At 31.7% G+C, this 22,787-nt stretch overlaps 1 protein-coding gene across 1 annotated transcript; it reads left to right on the top strand.

The window, feature by feature from the left end:
• The first annotated feature begins 1,380 nt into the window (after positions 1-1,380).
• Positions 1,381-5,674, top strand: LOC139494499 (uncharacterized). Its single transcript, XM_071282657.1, has 4 exons — positions 1,381-1,394; positions 1,868-1,918; positions 2,688-2,741; positions 3,984-5,674. Exons 1-4 carry the CDS (start codon positions 1,381-1,383, stop codon positions 5,629-5,631), a joined length of 1,767 nt encoding a protein of 588 aa, XP_071138758.1. The 3' UTR covers positions 5,632-5,674.
• The last annotated feature ends 17,113 nt before the right edge of the window (positions 5,675-22,787 follow it).

Here is a 22,787-nt window from a genome sequence, read left to right as displayed (position 1 = left end):
TAAATATGTAACATGTTGCTGGGGAGTTTATATTTTTTTTTATTAAATGGATGCAATATAATAATTTAAATTCACTTTTCTAACGACGTTTCCGCCCAGATACGCAAGATATATTTTCTATTACATATACATTTTACGCCTTGTTTCCAATCGGAAATATATAGTTTTCTTTAAGATGATGAAAATTTCGCAGTGATAATTTTCGATAGAAGATGGGTGAGTTACATTTTTACCTGTTCTAGTGTATATGTATTATATTCATTACATATTATTGAAAAAGGCTATGTGAGATATGTTCAAAAGTCATTAACAGCAAATGGTTGAACTATTATTCATCTTGACGATCTTTTTAAACAAAACTAATGATAGCAATTTTTGTGTTGTTTTCCAAATTATCGTGTTTCACTCTAATAGATCTCCACGAAAGGCTGCAACTCAGTTAATCATTTTAACATTAATTATTTTCTCACTCTCGAGGGATTTTTCTAGTTATTTATAAGATTCTTAACCTGGAAAGTCCGGGTTTATTTTGTAATATAATTAGATTGGGAATATATAACCAGTAAACGACCGCATGATTTTTTAATCAACATATGAAGTACTTTGACTTTTAACCATTTAAAGCAATTATAATCTACAATTCTATATTAAATATTGGATATAGTTCATCTCATATCCGGTATATTGTGAGAATCGTAATTCAGATTTGTGAGTAGAAACATAGAAAAAGTCCGAAGCTGAAATTGTGTAAACACACTGACAACACATGGAAAAATAAAACAAACGTTTAAAGAGAAAACAACATTTAAAACAAAAGAGAGACAAACACAAACCCCATTAAAATCCAGGGTTGTTCTCAAATTCAAAAAAGAGTTAACAGACCCTGTATCATATGCAACATTGAAATAGAAAACTTGTCTTTACAAATGTTTGTGTGGCATGTATCACTGATTGAGTTGCCATAGTAGATAAACGACTTCCGACAAACTTACAACTGTGTCAGAATTCATACTTTAAAATTCATATTAAAGCAATCAAAAAGGAGAGAATATGAACATGATGAAAAAGCAAAGTGATGAAGAAAACCAACTGAAATATAGAAATTTCACCATAGTTTATTATATTGAGCAATTTTGAAATCAAATCACTGGATATCTACAAAAACATAGGGAAATATAAGAACGAATATTTTTTTCAAATGCTTTATTTAAAAAAACAAAATCTCTTCTTTTTCAGATTCCCATGCTATAAACATCTTGATTGGCTGCCTTGTTGGTGTTTTCGTGATCGCTTTGATAATCATTATAATTGTGGCAGAATTTTGTCTACGACGACGGAAAATTAGAAAAGCGAGAGCCAACAACAGAATGGACGTTAATAATGGCAGGTACAAAGTAAAAATAGAAAAAATGACAAGTAGAATTCAAAACGGATACTCCTTTCTCATATGAATAATCAAACGCTGAAACACATCAAACGATTGGAAAACAACTGTTATATTTCTGACGTGGTACAGGCATATCCTTATGCAGAATATGTTGTACTGAACCTGGTTTTTGTTCATAATACTTAATCGTTTCATACAAATATGTTTTCGTTTTGATTAATAATAGTTTCTGTAACAAAATTGATTGTCACTTTCTAATATAAAGCAAAATATGTATGAAATAAAACATCAAAAGTGTACATCTTCATCTTAAAGCTTTGCAAATTTAACTGTACGCTTAGGTATAAAAAATATTGATAATTATTTGCAAAATATTGTATATTGTTGAAACTCATTGTTGTGCATTGGACGAATACATTTTGCTCAATTCTTTTATAAATATGACAAATTTTCTTATAAAAACATGTTATTTTTTTTCAGTACGAATTTACAAGGATATATCAAAGCACAGAAATCTATTCCTGCTAAAAGGTACGTAATTGTCGTAGAGGAAGCTAAGGTTTGACTTAATGTGAATATATCTCATAGAAAGGGACGTATAATAGGATTCGAACTTTGTACGATGATGTATTTGGTTTTAGGTAGCCCTATCTGCCTCGTTGTAACATATACTTATCATGTTTCTGTATGTCTTTCAAAATTCGAATTACATATTTTTTTGGTAATATTCTACCTGTGATAACTAAATTCTTAAAAAAACCGATTTGTTATATTTTTTTAAGATCCCAAATCAAAAGAACTGTAGAACGAACATCAAAAACAAGAAAATCTTTGGGACAAAACGACATAAAACAAGGCATTTACAACAAAAAAAAAAAACTTTATAAAATAATAAAATTAATCAATTACCAATAAGAGAATCCTAGTTTGACTTAAGGCGCTTCATTGCTTATCAAGGAACACACACGGATGTTTTACATTCAATATAAAATAATTGTTATTTGACTACAGGCAATCCGTCACTGATCAACGAATATTAGTATACGCACTGTCGTTTTCAATTAATTATAAAAGAATTGAACATTGATTTAATGCGCTTCATAGCCTATCAACGTCTTCAAACTTCTGTTCTTCAGTAGTTACTGCAACCAATCCTTTCCGGTTAATGAATGCACTGGCTGCATCAGAAATGAAATTAAACAACAACTCCGACGCAAATATTGTATGTATGTACTTACATGATTTTCTAAATAAGAAACTGTTCCATAATATTCCATATGAATTGAATTTTTACGCAAAGAAAATACAGACTGTTTCGTTACCTGAATTCCCTTAAAGCGAATCCAGCAAAGCGGTATGATGACTTTAGAATTAAATAATTTCCCAGGATGTGTGGTAGATGTAAATAAGATGTTACTATATATACATTAAATATATAAAAGAAAATGTGGTGTGATTGCCAATAAGACAATTTTATGCAAGAGACCAAATGACACAGTAATTAACAAATATAAGTCACAGTCCGGCCTAAACAAAATGATCAAGTTTTTTGTGTACTTTCAACACATCCTTATGTAAAAGCAATATTTTCATTTGTCCATCGTGTTTTCTGCTCTGGTTCTGATTTAAATGTTAAAAATCAGTTCATCACATGGAATGCATGTATGTAACCTTTCGTGTCTATACAAAATCAGACGGTGGAGCTGTACCCAAGTATATTGCGTCATATTTCGCGACAGTAACAATTTGTAATAACACTTGACAGAGATTCTCTATAACACAACACTTGTAGTATAAATTTAGAAATGGATACAAAATATATGTCTTCATCGTTTATAACTTGATTCTGCTAATAGGTAATTGATCACGTTTCGTATTGAAAAGTAAATTAACAAAAATACCGAACTCTCCGAAAATTCAAAACGGAAAGTACGTTATCAAATGGCAAGATCAAAATTTCAAACACATCAAACGAATGGAAAACAAATGTCATATTCCTAACTTAGTGCAGGCATTTTCTTATGTAGACAATGGTGGAATAATCCTGGTTTTATAGCTAGCTAAAATTCTCAATTGTATGACAGTCGTAAACGGCACTATCACCACAACTGGTAACAACATGATAGTTAATGGTCATTGTCTCGTTTAAAAGTATATAAAACGCAACGTTCTGTCCTCGAAAATAATGATTGCACTAGCAGTAATGCGTACCTTTAACAGCACACACGAAGAAGTAACCTGGTATTTTATTAGTTATAGTCCAATTCACAAATTTTTAAATTTGGTATCCATGCTGAGTTTATTTACGACTAATGGTTGGATGCAACTGCTGGTGGAGATTTCATTCCCGAGGACATTATCGTCAGCCTTGTATTCATAACTAATGAGTATATAATAGATTGTTATTGCAGCTTCTCACAGTGTATTTAGAACAATGAATTAATCAAATGCTTCTTTTTATTCTAAACATGACGATGATGTGTAAATAATATATATTATATACACAATTGATTAAGTTCAAACACATTGCATGTGTAATTACTGTATGTGAAGTTATTATTGATAGTTATGTGACTGGGTTTTTTTTTATTTCTAGTACTCGTTTTGTTGAAGAACAAACAGTTTCTACAACATTACAAAGTAGACAACTCAGCCAAAATAGTCTGGATTATCTTGCCTCAAAACCTGTTCACACTAAACAGAATGGTATATCCTCCGTACGGTACTATGAAGTAGGAGATGGTAAACCATTGGCTGTTGAATACTACACTGTTAATCCATTGAATGCAGAAAAACTTCTCTATCAACCAGAAGGCCAACTTGTACAGCCTAGTGATGAGCGAGATAACATAGAACAGACTATAGCCTACCCAACAAGTGAAATAGAGGCTAGTTCTGACGATTCATCTTATCAGGTGGATATATCTACACAAACACGAGATATTCCTTCTAATGTTTCTAATGAGTATTCAATAACAGCGTTAGTTGAGAATAATCCTGTAACGATTATTGAACATATTCAAAATAAAGTAATCAGTTCAAGTTCATGTACACAAACTTTCCAAGCGGAAACTCAGGCTACTCAGACTTTTCAATCTGAATCTCAATGTACACAAACTGTTCCTATAGAAGCACAGTCTACTCAAACAATACAGATAGAAACACAACCTGAAAAGAAACCCGAACCAACAGTAACAACAACAAACACTCAAACACCCTATTCAGTTTCATATCCATCAGATTCAGACCGTATAAAATCATCGGACAATTATCAACACGAAAACCAATATGAACAATGGATGGATTACTATCACGGCCCACATCAGGAATATCCTTACATGGAACCTTATCCGGCTGATATGATGCCTTTTATGTACCCAACAGACGAAGCATATCCATATTATTACGATCACGATGTGTATTCAGTAGCATCTTCGGAATCGGAAAAACCTGTGAAGAAACGTAGAGAAAAAGTAGAAAAAACTAAAATTATTGAAAAGTATATCGTTATACAGCCACCTCCTCCCGTACAAACTATCGTGCGAGGAGATAATACTCAAAAGGTTGAAACCAATGTGACTAAATCATCCGCTGTTGATGTATATAAATCTAACAAGTACAAAGATTATTTCGGACAGTTTTCAAATAATGAGATTTCTCTTTCACGAATGAATGCAAAGAATCAATCAAAAGCCAATGGCGGACCTCGATCATCAGCAAATCAAGGACAAAATAAATCAAAATCTAGCGGTATGAAACATGGAAAAGCTCTAATTTCAGAAAAGGACTTGCATAGGATATGGAATACAAGACACCAAACTCGTCAACATGGATCTAATGGGTCCATTAAGTTAGAAGTACCACCTGACTACTTAAAACAAGTTCGATATGACACTAATGTGCAAGAAATTCCACCAGCCGATTACGATACAAATGAATCAAATATCTTCTCTGGTGAAAACGAAACTGGTGTTCTTCAGAGATATCTAAAAGATTTAAGTGACCACTCTGAACAAACAAACGTTAAGAATGGAGGACTATTAAATCAATCATCGCAGAGCCAGCCGAACAGCGGAAGCACCCGGTTTTCTGGGATTATTTCTCATATGGGCTCTTACAGACCTGATGCTGATACTATGATGCACAGAAATCAGAGACTACAACCACAAGTTGTAGATATTTTACCTGATGATGTACCTATGAGACCAGACGAACTGCATCGTTCTACAATGTATCCTAGCTAGTTTTCATGTACATGTATTAGAATTTTTACATTAAAGTCATATATGTCCGATATATATAAATACAATAATGTTTGTTTTAATATGATATGGCAGTAAAATTCAAATACATAAAGTTTCCAAACATAAAAATTCCCCAATTTAGAGTTGTTTTATTAATGGGTTACAAATATTGACCCGGGTCAATTGGCGTATAGGACATTATCGATCAGCCGGGTTTTTTTTTGTGACGTTATAATTTATAACATTTAATGCCATAGTGAATTCCGGGAACAGTAGTTTACAAAAAATCGGATGCATGCCAAACAGCAATTTGAATTTTTCAGCTAATCAAACAAAACATAATCCAGTTAAAGAAAGAAAACTCCTGATGAATTACTACTGGTAGAATAAAATAAGTTTTAATGATATGATAATAATGTGTCTTCACCGAGACAATATTGGTCCTATATGGATCAAGCATACATGTAACTGTGGAAAATTCGTTTTTCACTTTTGAAAATAATATGGGCTTGCACCAGTTTTGATACAAGCGTCTCTGAATATTAAAGACAAACTAAAAGCCTACCATATTAAATCATAAGCAGTCTTAGAAGGGTTTATCTTCATTTTAATATGCACTTGATCTGAAAAATGTTTTAAAGGTTCAATATTTAGTATTAGTGTTTTTGTGATGGTAAATCGATACTTTGATAAATTTCACGTCCTAAGACAATTCCTTATTTGCTATTTTTCACTGAGTTTTAAAATCAAATTTCAGGGCAAAATCTTTTAACGAGTTTAGATGTTTACAGTCTGAAATGGTAGAAATACTGGTACAATGTATATATGAACGAAACCAACTTTGATATTTATCAGTTATGGGCTTGGTCAATATGTTAAATATGAACCTGTTCATATTGAACGGGGACAAAGTCTGAGGTTTGATAGAATATAACATGTCAATATATAACGTATATAGCCTAGGTGGTTAAATAATGAAGCATCGATACAGTTTTCACTAATAAGAAACCAACCATAATATACTAATTATAACAAAATCAAATATAAAAAGGAAACCTTTTTGCAGGGGGAAATTGAAAATAAATCCTTACATTTCACAATGAAATCCGTATTAAGTTTTGTACCTAATTGTTATAATTATGTTTTGGTGATGTAAAAACTTATAACACGGTTATATCGTCGTGGTTGAAATAGAGTAAAACATTTGCTGATTTATTCATATACACAGCACTTTACATTCGTATTTCTATTATTCCGTATATCAAAATACATGATTTAAATCCGTATGTTAAATTACGTTGCTTTAAATTTGTATGTACAAGCCATGAATGTATGTCAAAATATATACTTATTATACATTTACATAGAACAGCGATGAGGTTTGATTCCCAATGAAACAACTCACAAAAAGACATCAAATAACGTACATGTAGATGTAAGCAACTATAGGTCATCATACGGCCGTCAACAACAAGAAACCATTTCACTTTTAACTTGCACTTAACCCAATGAAAAGTCATTTGACGATTTATGTTTTACATTTTTTATATTGCATTAAACTTCACCATTTAGTTTAGTTTTATGTTCAAAAGTTTTACAGGATAGAATACATCTCCCCTAACCCGTTAGAAGCTTGACAGCAGGTGGTTATTTTCGTACTGTCATGATGTTACTGATGGATTTTGTCCTGATGTCTGGGTCATTTTAAATCAAAGCACTAAATTGTGTAAAGAGCTAGGGCTACAATAAAACGCGTATATATCAAGGGCTACCTTTTATGGTATGTTTGGCTTGTTGTTATTTCACTTTTTAACGCATGTAGATTTCCAAAATGTGGTTTCGAACACTTCCGCGGAAATAAATTGCATAATGACGATGCATAAAGAATTTAGATGTGGTATGATTAGAGACTGATCATGCATACCAGTAGTTTTTTTTTAATTGCGCCTGCTGCGCGTTTCGTATACAAAAGACTCATCAGTGACGTTTGAATAAAAAACAAGTTAAGAAGGCCAAATAAAGTACGAAGTTGAAGAGCATTGAGAACCAATCAAAATAATTATCATCTATTATCAGAATTCAAATGAAATAGATGTTAGTAACTAAAGTCAATAATACATGTCGGTATCATGTTCTGAAACTTTTATATCAAAATAGTGCAAATATTATCCTTGAAACAATAATATAATCATTAGTCTATTATGCAGGTGATCATATTAGAAACATTTATGCGCAACAACTTTGTTTATCAAATAAATGAATCATAATTTGAAAAAAAAGATGTATGCTTTTATTACATAAATTTGAAAATATATGAATATTATCTACGTGTATGGTTGTAAATACAGTCCTGATCAGTTCTAATCTCTCTCCACATCTGTCAGAAAGTTTGTTAAAGCTAAGGTCTTCCAGAGAAATGTTCAAGTTAAGACGGTTCAAGGGAAGAATCGTTAACACATGTATAGGATGGAACACATTGTGTTAGAGACTGTTCTGAAGGTCACAGGGCCATTCTAGATACTGTTTCAAAACAGTTCGATCGTCACATGTGTTAAGAAAGGTTATATTTGATTACAACTGTATATTACATGTTTCTGGTTTGTTTGTATTTTTTTTAATAATAGGAAGTTATATTAACATTTAAATTCACTTATCATGTAATTAAGAAGTTTGTATTTCAAATTTTATATAACACGCGTTTATCTTTCAAACGGAAATAAATAGCTATTTTTAAACGATGAAAATTTCGAAGTGATATTTCTCTAAAGACGATGGGTGAGTGAAAACGACAAATGATTTAAGTGTTACGCATTTTTTTCTACTGTAAATTCAGAAATTATTGCGTGCATTTATTATTGCGTTTTTGTTATTATAGACTTCAATGCGCTTTTAATTTTTACGATTTTGAGAAAAATCCAATTTAAAAAAAATGTGAAAATCACAAAAAATACTCCGAGGGAAATTCATAACGGAGAGTCCCTAGTCAAATGGCAAAATCAATTGACACATCGAACGAATGGACAACAATTAAGTTATATAAAATATTTCAAAATGCAAGTTTAAATTATTTCGTTTTTAACTCTTTCGCATTTTTCGCAATAATAAATACCTCGCGATAATTTCTAGTTTTACAGTACCTTTTTAAAAGAATAACTTCTGAAAATTTTAAGTGTGTGTGTGAGCTTTTTTTGTTTGCATATTATATATTATTACATATATTCAAAACCCGATATATATATAGATAATCGTTGATCATCTCAACGATATTGATTTTATCGCTTAAGTTGGTACGGCCGGCGAGAGAGAGAAAAGAAAACGAGTTGAGATGGCCAATGGTAATCCATTTAGCGCTATTTCACCTATCACGACGTTGTTAATTTCATTGGCAACGGACACTTGCTCCCTTAGTTTCTAGGGATAATTTTTGATATCACTCTACTGTGCTAAGATTGGAAATTGTCAGTCAGTAAGATTAAGGAAAAAATCCGTAAAATAGCAACTGTACTATATCCTCATGTACTGGAGATCAAAAGAAAATAAATAGGATGTATACTATCATCGAGATTGGAAGAAACAATAGAAAAACTATTTCCCTTATCAATAAAGATAATGTAGAACGGAATCAATTTCAGTCATTTACTGATCATTAGATATGTAAATTCCACAAAACTTTCCATACAAATTTGTTGACTTTAATTGTAATTCAAATATTTGTACAATGCTTTAATAAGTGAGCTTGTTGTGGCGGAATATGTTTTGCATAAATAAATTCGCAGATCTTAACTTTTACAGCAAAAATTGTTTTCTGAAATCATAATTACTCTGTTTTCTGAAATCATTACTGCTATGTTTTTCATTGTTGAATCATGAGTAAAATTAATTCTCGCAAAATTGTCTGAATTTTAATTTGAAGCTCATTGGCGATCATACGACATCTTCGTATTTTTTGTGTTAAAAATAGTGGTTAAGGACAAAATCATAACAATACTTTTATATTACACAAATTTCCTGCATTGAATTCTTGTTTTACAGATTTTAGCAACATGAAAATCATTGTCGGATGCCTTCTTGCTGTTTTTATACTTGCTTTGGTAGTTATAAAAATTATGACAGACTGTTCATTATGGCGACGGAGAATTAAAACCGATGATTCTGTCAATTGTCAAAAATTAGCGCTGAATCCATTATGTATCGAACAGTGTCGCAATCAGTCGACAGTCAGAAGTGTGAAAATAAGTGATCAGCGTATCAATGTAGAGCATATTCTTGAGTTCCCAACACGTGAGATGGAACACTCCACTTATGTATATCATCTCGTAGATAAATTCACACAGACCCGTGAAATTTCTTCTAATGAATATTCAATAACAATTACAGACAACATTGAAAAGAATACAAACTCTACTTTTGAAAACGAGACTCAGTATACGCGTAATTTTCAATTTGCATGTCAATCTACACAAACTGCTACCATAGATATACAGTATACTAGTACCCAAGCAATGCTGGAAGAAACACAATCTGAAAAGAAGCCTGAACTAACAGTAACAGAAATTAACATGCAATCACCCTATTCAGGTTCATCAGAGTTTAGCTCGAGATATTACAAACAAAAAAGGGAATATGAACGGATGGATTACTATTCCCGGTTTAAAAAAGAAGATCCATATATGGCACGATATCAGGTAAATATAAAGCCATACATTTTCCCACAAGGCGCAGAATACTCATATTGTTATAACCCATACATTCATTCGATACCTATCGTGAAACAAAATCAAAAAGCGGAAATAAATGTTAAAAATGACGAGAACGGAGTAAATGAAACTATGGAACAGCATATCACAACACAGCAACCTCTTCTGGTACATACTAGCGTGCAGGAAGATCAAATGCAATATGTTGAGACGAACGCAACTTTGTCGTCCTCTATTGATAAACATAAATCAAACAGGTTCAGCAAATATGTCGGACAATTTGCAAATACAAAGATGTCATTGTCTCAAATTGAAAAATCGACAATCATAAATGGACCGCATTCATCATTAAAAATGAGACACAATATATCTGCATTTAGTAATCAGACACACAAAACAACTAAGTTCTCAGAAAAGGACTTGAACAGAATATGGATGAAAATACATCAAAGTCCGCCACATGGGTCAACAGATACGACTAAGTTTAATCAATATTGGTTTAATTCATACTGCCGACAGAAAAACATTCCACTGACAGATTATAATATAAACTTTTCAAAACTCATCACTGATGATAATGATTATGCTGTCCTTGATGGGTATTTTGAAGAAGGTAGCAACAACGCTGAACAAACAAACGTAACAGATGAGAGTCTTTTACATCAAATATCACACAAACAAGTGCCAAATAGAAGTTCTCATGTTTCAGAATTTATTTCCTTAATGTCGTCTTCCATGCCTTATTCCTCTACTATCAGACAAAGACACAAGGGACTTCGTCCTAAGTTGTAAATACTTTATAAATAATTTATTTATAAGACCAATTGAAATTTATCGATAAGCAAGGTATCAACACTTATCCGGAGAAAATATTTATATGCAATAAAGAAACCAAATAGGAGGAAGAATAGTCAAACGAATTCCAAATGTTATCGTAAAAATATGATTTAGAAATGTGTCTCAACATGAAATGAATTTGTTATTTGAAATTGATGCGCGACTCGGATTTTAATACTAGTACTAAAACAGCATATTACTTGATTAAAGAGAGACAAATCTTAATAATAACACCAGTCGAATTAAGCTGTAATTTAGGTCCTTTTCGATTTAATACACTTGTTTAAACATTTGTCTAGGTATTGTTTTTTGTCTCCGTCAAATAGGTTGATCACAAGCTTCACTTAACGTCCATGTATTGTAAAAAAATGTGCGTAAGGTGCACTCAAATTGATTGTTATTTACCAACTTCATCAAATTTAGGATTTTTTCAATAGCCAAAGGATTGTGTCTGCAATTGGTTGTTTTTATCCCTAAAATATTTGAAATGTCAGAATAAATGTCGCAGTTGACATTCAAGTTAATTGTGGTTTAGCTTTATTTTCGAATTGGCTTATCGAATACTAAGAGACATGACATATCAATCTAATTATGTTAAGATATTGTTCCGGTAATTTTATATTTATTCTTTTGCACTAGTTGTCCTTTTTGGTTGATACGTTCTTTGGAAACGTTTTTGATGTGTGTAAATTTCGGCCTCGAGCATCACGGAAGAAACAGTTATTTCGAATTGCGCATTTAGTGTAGTAAAAATGAATACCGTTAATCAGTGTAAAAGAGTGACGAAAGATACCAAAGGGACAGTCAAACTCAGAAATCTAAAATAAACTGACAGCGCCATGGCTAAAAATGAAAAAGACAAACAGACAAACAATAGTACATATGACACAACATAGAAAACTAAAGAATAAACAACACGTACCCCACCAAAAACTAGGGGTGATCTCTGGAAGGGTAAGCAGATCCTGCTCCACATGTGGTACCCGTCGTGTTGCTGTAAATGGTAATTTAAATTCTGAAAAGTTCATAGTGAACTGAGTTAACAGTGCCTGAAAAAAAAACAGTATTACAAAAATATAAAGCGAAAGTAAGTTAAAGAATTGCAAAAATACAAAGCGAAAGTAAGTTAAAGTATTACAAAAATACAAAGCGAAAGTAAGTTAAAGAAAGGGAGTTCCGTAAAATGATTAAACGATTTAAAGTTATCAATCAACATAACGAGTGAAAGACAATTTGATTATTCCTGTATTAGTACAGACATTTTTCGAAGAAACTGGTGGGTTAAACTTGGTTCAACAGCTTGCTAAACCTCCCAGTTGAATAATTTTGTTTTATTGGCAAAGATTTGCAATCTGAACACGCGTTATAAGTTTATTGGACAATACGTGGGATCCAGCAGCTAAAACTGTGTATTTTTTTTATCGTGTTGAAGGCCTCACTGTGATACATATCGGCAATACAATCTGTTCCCTGGCTTATTATGTTTGTGGTGTTTTTTTATGTGCATGTACGGACATTGTGTCATGGATAGATACCCAATATCCTCTATTTTACTATGAAACATACACCACAACTAACTATAAAAAAAATGAAACATATACAAAATTTTAATAAAAGCGTTAACACAAAATTAATAATACCAGGTATCTAAATTTATTATTTGTCCTGGAAATTCTTTCAGGTATAGTGAAAAACATTTTGCCAGTCTATAGATGACCACGGTATCCATAATTCGATATTGCAAGATTTCCTTGGATGATATGGTTATTTATTCATTGATGCAAATTTCTTTCTTTTGACATCTATAAAAGAAACAAACTTAGGTATTTTCAGTACGATATTGCTATTACTGTTAGCTGATCTAATAGATTCAATGCATATGTGTATACAATTAGTTTGTCTTCCGTGATTAATGACAATTGCAATGCCAATTAAAATCATTGTTGACATTTAGTGTAAAACTGTGTGACCGTTCGTCAGATAGACACGAAATGACGAAAGTCTAAAAATATTACATATTGTCAAGTCTGGTTTGTTCGTTGAAATTGTGCCAAATTAACGTAAAACCAGGCAAACTATTCACTTTCATCGACACCATTGTAACAATGTCCGATAAAAAGGACAACTGCTGCATTTGACGTTATTGTTCATCGAAAGATGCCCGTACCAAGTACCTGCCAGGAATATGGCAGTTGTGTTTCCAATCTCTCTCTCTCAAAGAGGCAGTTGTTACTTGCAGTAACAGTTTTTTTTCAATCTGTCTCTTTCTCTCACTCCATGTCTCTCTCTCTCACGGAAACAGTTGTTACTGAGCGTACTGTCGATTTGTTACTTGGCGTCAAAATCTATTTGCTAATTTATCGACTATCTTGTGTGCAGTAGTTTATGTATATAAATAGGCACATTTTTACTTTTTAAAGTATTCTTTAAGCGTACATGTGTTCTGCCATAGAACCAAATCTTATTCTGACATGTCAGAGGGTCCTGATGGGGTTTATTAAAAACATAATGATTGACAAAATGTGCAGAAAGATGGTCAAAATTATAAAGGAGAGAGAAAAATAGGATTGAATAATTAAGAATGCACAAAGGTCAATAAGTAGATTTATAGGCATAAAAAGAGAAAAAAAAAGAGGAAAAAGCCTTTAAAAAAAGAAGAATACAGAAATGAAGGAACTCCCATCCAGATATTCATGTCAATCATAACTGGATTGATTACATAATATTGATCAATGACTTAAAACATCGTGTCAGTCTAATTTTGAACCATTTATAAACCTCAATATGAATACAAATGGTAATGGTAAACCAGGAATATCGCAGAAAATGCACATTAGTAATTAAAATACCATTACATCAATAATTATAACCTTTAAACATGTAAATTAATCATTCGCATGCGGTTATGGTTTACATATAACAATAAAAGAAAATATAAATAATACAGTTTAAGAGGAAATAATCCTTATTCGAACGTAAATTTATCAGAAATGAAATAAAAAATATGTAGGTTTAGAATATAAAAAGTTGACATTTTTGACAAATGCCATCTGATAAATGCACACGTTCAACAAGTTGCTAAATGAAGGACGAAAGATACCAGAGGGACAGTCAAACAAATAAAATCGAAAATAAACTGACAACGACATGGCTAAAGTTGTAATACTTGTATTTGTAAGGAAATAAACTGACCTTTTTTCCATCAAAAAAGTCTATATTCCAGTGCAATATAAAATATAGAACATTTCTGTCATTAAAGAGTACGTCAAACAAATGCACCTCAGGCATAGATTACCTTAGCTGTATTTGGCAAAACTTTTAGGAAATTTGGTCCTCAATGCTCTTCAACTTTGTAATTTATTTGGCCTTTTTAACTTTTTTGGATTCGAGCGTCACTGATGAGTCTTTTGTAGACGAAACGCGCGTCTGGCGTATATACTAAATTTGGTCCTGATATCTATGATGAGTTTATTGTATTAAAAACGGTTATCGATCCAAACATACCAAAGAACACAGCCATACCGATTTTGCATCGTCCCATTCTCTTTCGAGATTTCCTCGATGTCCATCAATTACAATTTTAAAGAGTAATCAAAGATACACAATCCAAATTCATCGATAAACCAAATTACTATTTAGTAAGTCGTTTTAAAATCTAGACAACAATTTTCTAACAACAATTATGGAACTTGTAGCTGCATTCCAAAATGTCTGAATAAAACGACATGAAACACAATAGCAGGATTAAAATTTGCAAGCCCAGCAAAATAGCGTTATAGCGGCAGGTGTTTATAAAACTCCAACCTCGTCAAACTCTACGATAATTGTTATGAATACTACAGCCAGTTAGTACTGATGCAAACGGTTGAATCTTTAGTGTTTTAGCGCTCTTCTCATCACTTGGCGTCGGTCGTCCGTCATCGTCGTCGTCTCACAATTTGAACTTCTTTCTTCTAGAGAACAACTGAATGGAATGAAACCAAATGTTTCTTATGGGATACTGACGAAGTGTTGTTACCTCTTTGAAGCCAGTCCATCCTTCAAGATAGCCGCTATTGGGGGACTTAGTTTAACATAGGATCCTACGGATACTACATACAAAAATCTTCTCTTAGAGAACCATTTGATGGAATGAAACTAAACACGGCATAAATGATCTTTATGAAGTGTTGACCAATTGATGTTACTTTGAAGCCGATTCATGATCCAAAATGACCGCCAGCGGGGAACTAAGCTTAACATGGGAACCTATGGGAAATACAAACAAATGTCTTCTCCTAGGGAAAAACTAGAGGGAATGAAACCAAACATATTTTAGCATGAATGTTTCTCATGAGATACCAACCAAGTGTTGTTACTTTAAAGCCGAACCATCATCCAAGATGACAGCTAGAAGGAGACTTGGTTTAAGATAGGACCATAGGGGAAAGACATACAAATGTCTTCTTTTTGAAAACTACTGAATGTAATGAATCCAAACATGGCATCAATGATTTTTATTAAGTTACAGGGCGAATATTTAACCAAAGCTAGCCTAAATCAATTTTTGGATAACTGTTATGTTTTTTTTATCTATTTTTATATGATTTCGAAAACCAAAGTCAGGTGAGCGACACAGGCTCTTGATAGCCTCTAATTTAAATTCTTAAACATGCAACAATTTTAACCAAATAGAATTCAATTTAACCTACCTCGATGTGCTCGTTTCAATTTCTTGATGATGTGGCATTGATTTTCGGTCAAATTTAGCCAAAAAACACGAAAATTTTGTATATTCTGATTCGCCTCCAATCATACAGTATTTATAGTAGTAAAAGCTGCCGTTACTTACCTAGAATGCGAATAATCACGAGTTTGTCTTAACTAGCACGATTAAAATGTAGCTCAGTGTGTCGATGAAACTTCATTTAAAATTTTGATGGGTTAAATTAATCGTAAGTTATACTCAATGGTTCATGACTTACGACTTTTTTCACATTTTAGATGTTGTTTTTTTTTTGTTTGTGGAAATATACGTGTGGGTTTTTGGTAAATATATTATTCAAGGTTTTATATATATGACCGATATGTTACGAAGTATGAAATGGTTTGTCATCATGTATGACAGAAAATCGTTTTAACGACAGATAACTTATAACTTTACGGAAGGCTCGTACGTTTCAGAGTATTTTTTGTTAATTATGAGAAAAATATACCAAAAGTATTTGAGAATTTCCGTTTATTGTTTTTAGGTGGCCGAATGAATTATAAGCTAACCACAGTTGAAGTGTCATTAAACGCAAGTAAGTATCTATATATTTGCGTTGAAAACAAATTAATAGTACACATTAAACATGTTAATTGTAAGTTAAACTTTTTTTCTGAAAACATGAACCGGATTGTACACACATTTACTTGGAAACGTAATTATGAGGCTTAACTTCAGATTCCAAAAATACATAACTATTCAGTTTCATTTAATATTTGACAACATTCAAAAGAAAACGGATTTTTTTTTAAATATAAAAAATATATAGACCTGACACGTTTTTTGATTGAGTTAAGTCTGCCAATTGATATTTTATCGTATGTTTTTCTTTGTTGTGATGTTATGCTATTGTTTCAGAAAAAGGGAGAAGGTTTGGATCCATTAAAACGTTTAATCCCGCTGCAAATGTTTGCACCTGTCCTAAGTCAGGAATCTGATGTACAGTAGTTGTCGTTTGTTTATGTAATATATACGTGTTTCTCGTTTTGTTTATATAGATTAGACCGTTGGTTTTCCCGTTTGAATGGTTTTACACTAGTAATTTTGGGGCCCTTTATAGCTTGTTGTTCGGTGTGAGTCAAGGCTCCGTGTTGAAGGCCGTACCTTAACCTATAATGGTTTACTTTTTAAATTGTTATTTGTATGGAGAGTTGTCTCATTGGCACTCACACCACATCTTCCTATATCTACTGACAAGTTTATATACAAGCTAACCACAGTTGAAGTGTCATTAAACGCAAGTAAGTATCTATATATTTGCGTTGAAAACAAATTAATAGTACACATTAAACATGTTAATTGTAAGTTAAACTTTTTTTCTGAAAACATGAACCGGATTGTACACACATTTACTTGGAAACGTAATTATGAGGCTTAACTTCAGATTCCAAAAATACATAACTATTCAGTTTCATTTAATATTTGACAACATTCAAAAGAAAACGGATTTTTTTTTAAATATAAAAAATATATAGACCTGACACGTTTTTTGATTGAGTTAAGTCTGCCAATTGATATTTTATCGTATGTTTTTCTTTGTTGTGATGTTATGCTATTGTTTCAGAAAAAGGGAGAAGGTTTGGATCCATTAAAACGTTTAATCCCGCTGCAAATGTTTGCACCTGTCCTAAGTCAGGAATCTGATGTACAGTAGTTGTCGTTTGTTTATGTAATATATACGTGTTTCTCGTTTTGTTTATATAGATTAGACCGTTGGTTTTCCCGTTTGAATGGTTTTACACTAGTAATTTTGGGGCCCTTTATAGCTTGTTGTTCGGTGTGAGTCAAGGCTCCGTGTTGAAGGCCGTACCTTAACCTATAATGGTTTACTTTTTAAATTGTTATTTGTATGGAGAGTTGTCTCATTGGCACTCACACCACATCTTCCTATATCTACTGACAAGTTTATATTTGTACACAAATTCAATATTTTGTAGATTTGTTAATCATACAAAATGGTAAAAATTGAGCTGTAAAGTTCCTGTTAATGAACTAGCAAAGCGTGACCATTTCTGACTATGACAATTGTCAGATACTGGTGGTCATATGTGAATTGTCTGAATATACATTTTAAAGATATTCTTCTCTAAACAAAAATAATTTATTCCACCCTGTTTTGTAAGGGTTCAACCTAGTGGCGTATCCTGAAATTTAGAGGCACACAGACTGCCAAATAGTAGGTCCGTTCCAGTCATGCTTTAGTGATTCCCTATGTAATCAACCATTTTTCCCAGAAAAAGGGGAGGCGGGCCCCTCTGCCCACCCCTAAATCTGTCACTGTAACCAGGGATCAGTCCTTTGGATCACATTACTTCACTCAGTACCACTGTATCAAGTAAGTGTAATACTCATTTTGTCGAAGAAAAAACTCGTAGCAAGCTACAAAACGCCCAGACATAACAAATATATAACAATTCAACCAAGAAAGTTTATGCACACAAAAAATAAACGAAAAACAGATTTGTTATATGGCAATAAATTACAAAATTAAACGCTCCTAAATTGAGACAGGCACATACAGAATTTGGAGGTGTTTTCTTCAATAACATTCAATGTTCTCTGAATATGACAACTGTTCTGAAGTACGCAATATCTTATATTAATTAATGATAGTATATCGATTATACGACAGAGAACTTGCCACTACAATAAAGGCTAGTTTTTTAAAAGAAAGATATACCAAACTTTTAAAGAATTTCATTTTATTTTTCCTAAGGTGGCTGAATAATTTTTACGTTAACCACATTTTAAGTGTCTTTAAAAATCATATAAACATTTAATTTGAGTTTTAAAACCAAATTAATAGCACAAATAAATGTAATCAAAACTTGTTTCAGATAATACGAACAGGGGTCTTTAAACCGTTACTTGGCAATGGTATTCAATTATACTTGACTACTGATGCCCAAAAATGTATATTTAGTTTATTTAATATTTTAATACAAACAAAGGATAATATATCAATTATTTTGTTTATATTAATTTTCTAAAAGTACCACTTAGATCAAACACAGTAATAGATACAACAAAACTAAATTCTAAGTAGATTTATTAAACATACACAATGCTGAAAATTAAACTGACATTTGTTGGTGTTCTCTAAGAACGAACCGATAAAAGCTCTAAGTTCTGTATATCAACTGGAAGGTACTATCGGTCATATGAGAAATGTCAAAACATATAGATTTCAAAAAAAAAATCTTTCTTTCAGTGTGAAACATTTTACTTAGAAATTTAAAAAAAAACTACTATTGTTTAAACTACGGAGAATCTGTCACTACAATAAAGGCTTGGTTTGATTTTAAGACTTTCAATTACTAGGAAAACAAAACTTCTTTCAATAAAACATAAAAAAAGGATAAACAAACCCTTTACTGCTTAACTGCAGAATTACAAAAATGTATGCAAGATTTATTTAATATTTGACTACACACAGAAGGATAAAAGTACAACAGTCAATCACATGTTCTATATCTACATTCTAAGTAAGTAAATTCATTTTGTTGAAAGTACAAGATGCTGAAAATATGGCTGAAAAGTTCATTTGAGTTATTCTTTCAAACACAATATCCAAAGATAAACACTTAAGGAGGCTAGCGGGTATAAGATTTTCAGAAAAGAATAAAACATTCATTTTTCATTACACATTTTATTTATTACCTTTAGTAGTTGTTAGTTTATCATATGATACAAAAATCATTCCAAAAAATCAATTCGTTTTGGCCCCAGGTGACTTTTAAAATGTAGATATCATTGAAAAAGCTCCAAATTATACCCCTTTGATGCATAAATGCCATTTTTGGCATTAGAATTGAAGTTTCTTTTTTAACTCATCGGTGACCTTTATTGTTTATTGTTGTTTTCGAATAAGCTGTACACAAATTAAATAATTGTAAAAGTTAAGCGATTTCTGTAATTGAGTTCTTTTTTTTATTTCGATGTTACCGCTATTTCTCCTATTTGTTCAACAGAAAAAAAGGACATTAACAAAAATCTATGATTCTTTCGAAGGCAGATTGTGAGCGTAAATGAACGGTGACCCCATTTTTTATTTCATTTTTCTATTAAGTATAAGATAAAGTTCATTTATAGAAAAATATAGAGAAATCCCATATTAGATATAAAAAAAAATGATTTAGACCCGCCAGCCCCCTTGAGTGTTTCTGTTGTGTCGTTGTTTTCCTCTTGCAGTTGATGTGTTTCCCTCGTTTTCAGTTTGTAACAAGGATTTGTTTTCTCTCTATCGATTTATGACTTTTGAACAGCGGTATACTATTGTTGCCTTTATAGATTTTAAAAAGGAGAATATGTTTTTCTTTGGTATTAAACAAAACTTTATAAAAGATACTACTATCCCTTAAAAGACGTAAAACCTGTCACTTCAATAAAAGCTTGATTTGTTTTTAAGAAAACTTTTAATTACTAGTAAAACATACTTTTATTTTTTCAATTATTTCCTTTACTTGTTTTAAGGTGGCCCACTCATTGGTAAATTAACCACACTTTTAAGTATGATCATAAAAATCAAATAATCATTTATATATATTTTTTTTGAAACAAATAAATAGCGAAAATCAAACGCAATACAATACGAATAGTGATAAACAAATAGTATGTGGACATGTTATTACCATATGCTTTACTGCAGATTAAAAAAAAATTTAGATATCTTGTTTCGTTTAATATTTGACTTAACACAAATAAGATATGATAGTAATTTTGTTTAATATAAACTTTTTGAAAAGTACAATTTAAGTCAAACACAGATGAATATCTGTACACAAATACTTTCTATCAATTTTATTAATCTTACAATATGTTGATAATTTGGCTGACAAATTTAATATGTTAGTTTTCTTTCAAAATCAATCGGTAGAGACACCAATTTCTAGTACTATCAACAGGAAGGTTTAATTTGTTATCGGTAGAAAATCCAAATATAGATTTCAATACGAAAAATCTTTCCTTCAGTATGAAAAAAAAAAATAATATAGGAATTATCTAAGATATTGAGATTCTTGAATTGTTCAGTAGTATAAGTATTATAAAAATTGGCTGCAGCTGGAAAAAGTGAATGCTGTATTCATTGTTCCGTCATGCACTTACTGTGTTTTGACTTCTCTAAACATTTTCTACGTTACATCCTGATTGTTATGGTGAAGGTTAATTCCCCGGATCACATTTCGACTTGAAGAAATTCGACCTGTTTTATTTAGTTTTGTCCATGAGAGAGAGCAGTAAACAATCTTTAAATAAAAGCAACACCATACGAAAGAATCGTTATGCATGAAGAGAGAGAGAGAGAGAGAGAGAGAGAGAGAGAGAGAGAGAGAGAGAGAGAGAGAGAGAGAGAGAGAGTAATTTGCAAGGATAGCAAGAGTTCATAAAGATACACAGAGAAACGTGGTGCGCTTATACAAATATAATTAGTGATTTCCTACAAAACGTATATTAACGTAAATCAAGATATCTGTATTTCTATTTTTACACGGGCGTGTTATTTTTGACAACACAATATATATCAATTAGTTTTATGAATCATAATCAAATCTATTTTCTTAACCTTTATTTGTTATGATTAATAATGTATTTTGTATGAAATCTACACTATAAGGCGTGGTGCCCTGCGTTTAACAAGATGTCAAACCAACGTGATCAGAGTTTTAAAAGTCAGAATGTTCAAAGAAAAAATGTTTATGATTTAATAATTATAAAAATATCAGGCTTAAATTTAGATGGAGGAGTTGACGTTTATAATTCGGTATGAATATTGAAATGCCTTTTTAATTCATAAATGCAACATTAAAAATGCAATATAGTTCAAATGAAGCAAGACTTATAAAACATAAGTTACTGAGCAAATGTGTCGCTCCAAAGTAGTCAAATCTTACATGCTACCTGTATGGGGATTGGGCTCCGATGAATCTTTTCGAACTGGCGTTTTTTCAAAAGAACTTATGATATTTTTATTTCACTTTAGTTTATTAATGTTTGATTTGTTAAAAAGAGGCTTTGTGATCTGAGGCACTTGTTAAATGAGACCTTTTAGATGTAAGGGGACTCCCAACTGCAGCACATATAGGCCCGAATATTTCAGCAATCTTAAAAATTATGTAGACATACTGAAGTAACTGCGATTTTCAACCATTATCGGAAGTATTGTTAAGCTTCTCAAAGTCTTTTTATTTAAATATCAATATATCATTTTGTGAATAAAATTATTTGAGGACTTTAATAAGTTATAAATAGTTGCAAATTAAGTTTAATACCAACTTATAATTGGTGCCATTTTACGGATGTTATAATGCGTCTTTCAAATGCAAATATAGCGCTTAGAATTCGTCAAAAACAATCTTACTTGAATTGAAATATAACCGTATAAACATATGTAATTTGTATAATTTATATCATTTTATGACGAGTGTGTGTTTGTGTGCACAATTTATGACGTTCAACATTAATTATAAAATTGATGCACTGTTTGTGGCTTTATCAAATCAAAACTGAACTTTACGAACGGAGTTACAACAAAATAAATATTTATGATTATATAATTACTTTCAGACAGTCCAAATGCAGTGAGAATCTTGTTGATGTTTTCTTGTTGCCGATGTCATGCGAAACGTATATCTTGTTAACACTAAGGTAACTTTCAGATGTTTCTACTATTGAACGGAAACACCTTGTTAAATGTCTTTCTGCTAAGTATCAATCTTATGAGTTAAACCTTTTAAACTGATTTGTGTGGTCCGCTCTTATGTTGTACGGTTATACCACTGTCCCAGGTACGTGTGATGGTTAACTTCTTCAAACAAGAACCCCCTCCACATGTATGTGCCTGTCCAAAGTAAGTAGTCTGTAATTCAGTAGTTGCT

Source organism: Mytilus edulis, chromosome 11 (assembly GCF_963676685.1).
Source record: "Mytilus edulis chromosome 11, xbMytEdul2.2, whole genome shotgun sequence".
NCBI classification, from domain to species: Eukaryota; Metazoa; Mollusca; class Bivalvia; order Mytilida; family Mytilidae; genus Mytilus; species Mytilus edulis.
The sequence above is the reverse complement of the archived record's forward strand: the minus strand, read 5'-3'. Positions and strand labels throughout refer to the sequence as shown.

Excerpts from the sequence above, each read along its gene's own strand:
- LOC139494499 (XM_071282657.1), top strand. Across the intron at positions 1,919-2,687 it reads AAATCTATTCCTGCTAAAAG|AAAATACAGACTGTTTCGTT; the intron begins GTACGTAATTGT and ends TTTTACGCAAAG. Across the intron at positions 2,742-3,983 it reads AAAGCGAATCCAGCAAAGCG|TACTCGTTTTGTTGAAGAAC; the intron begins GTATGATGACTT and ends TTTTATTTCTAG.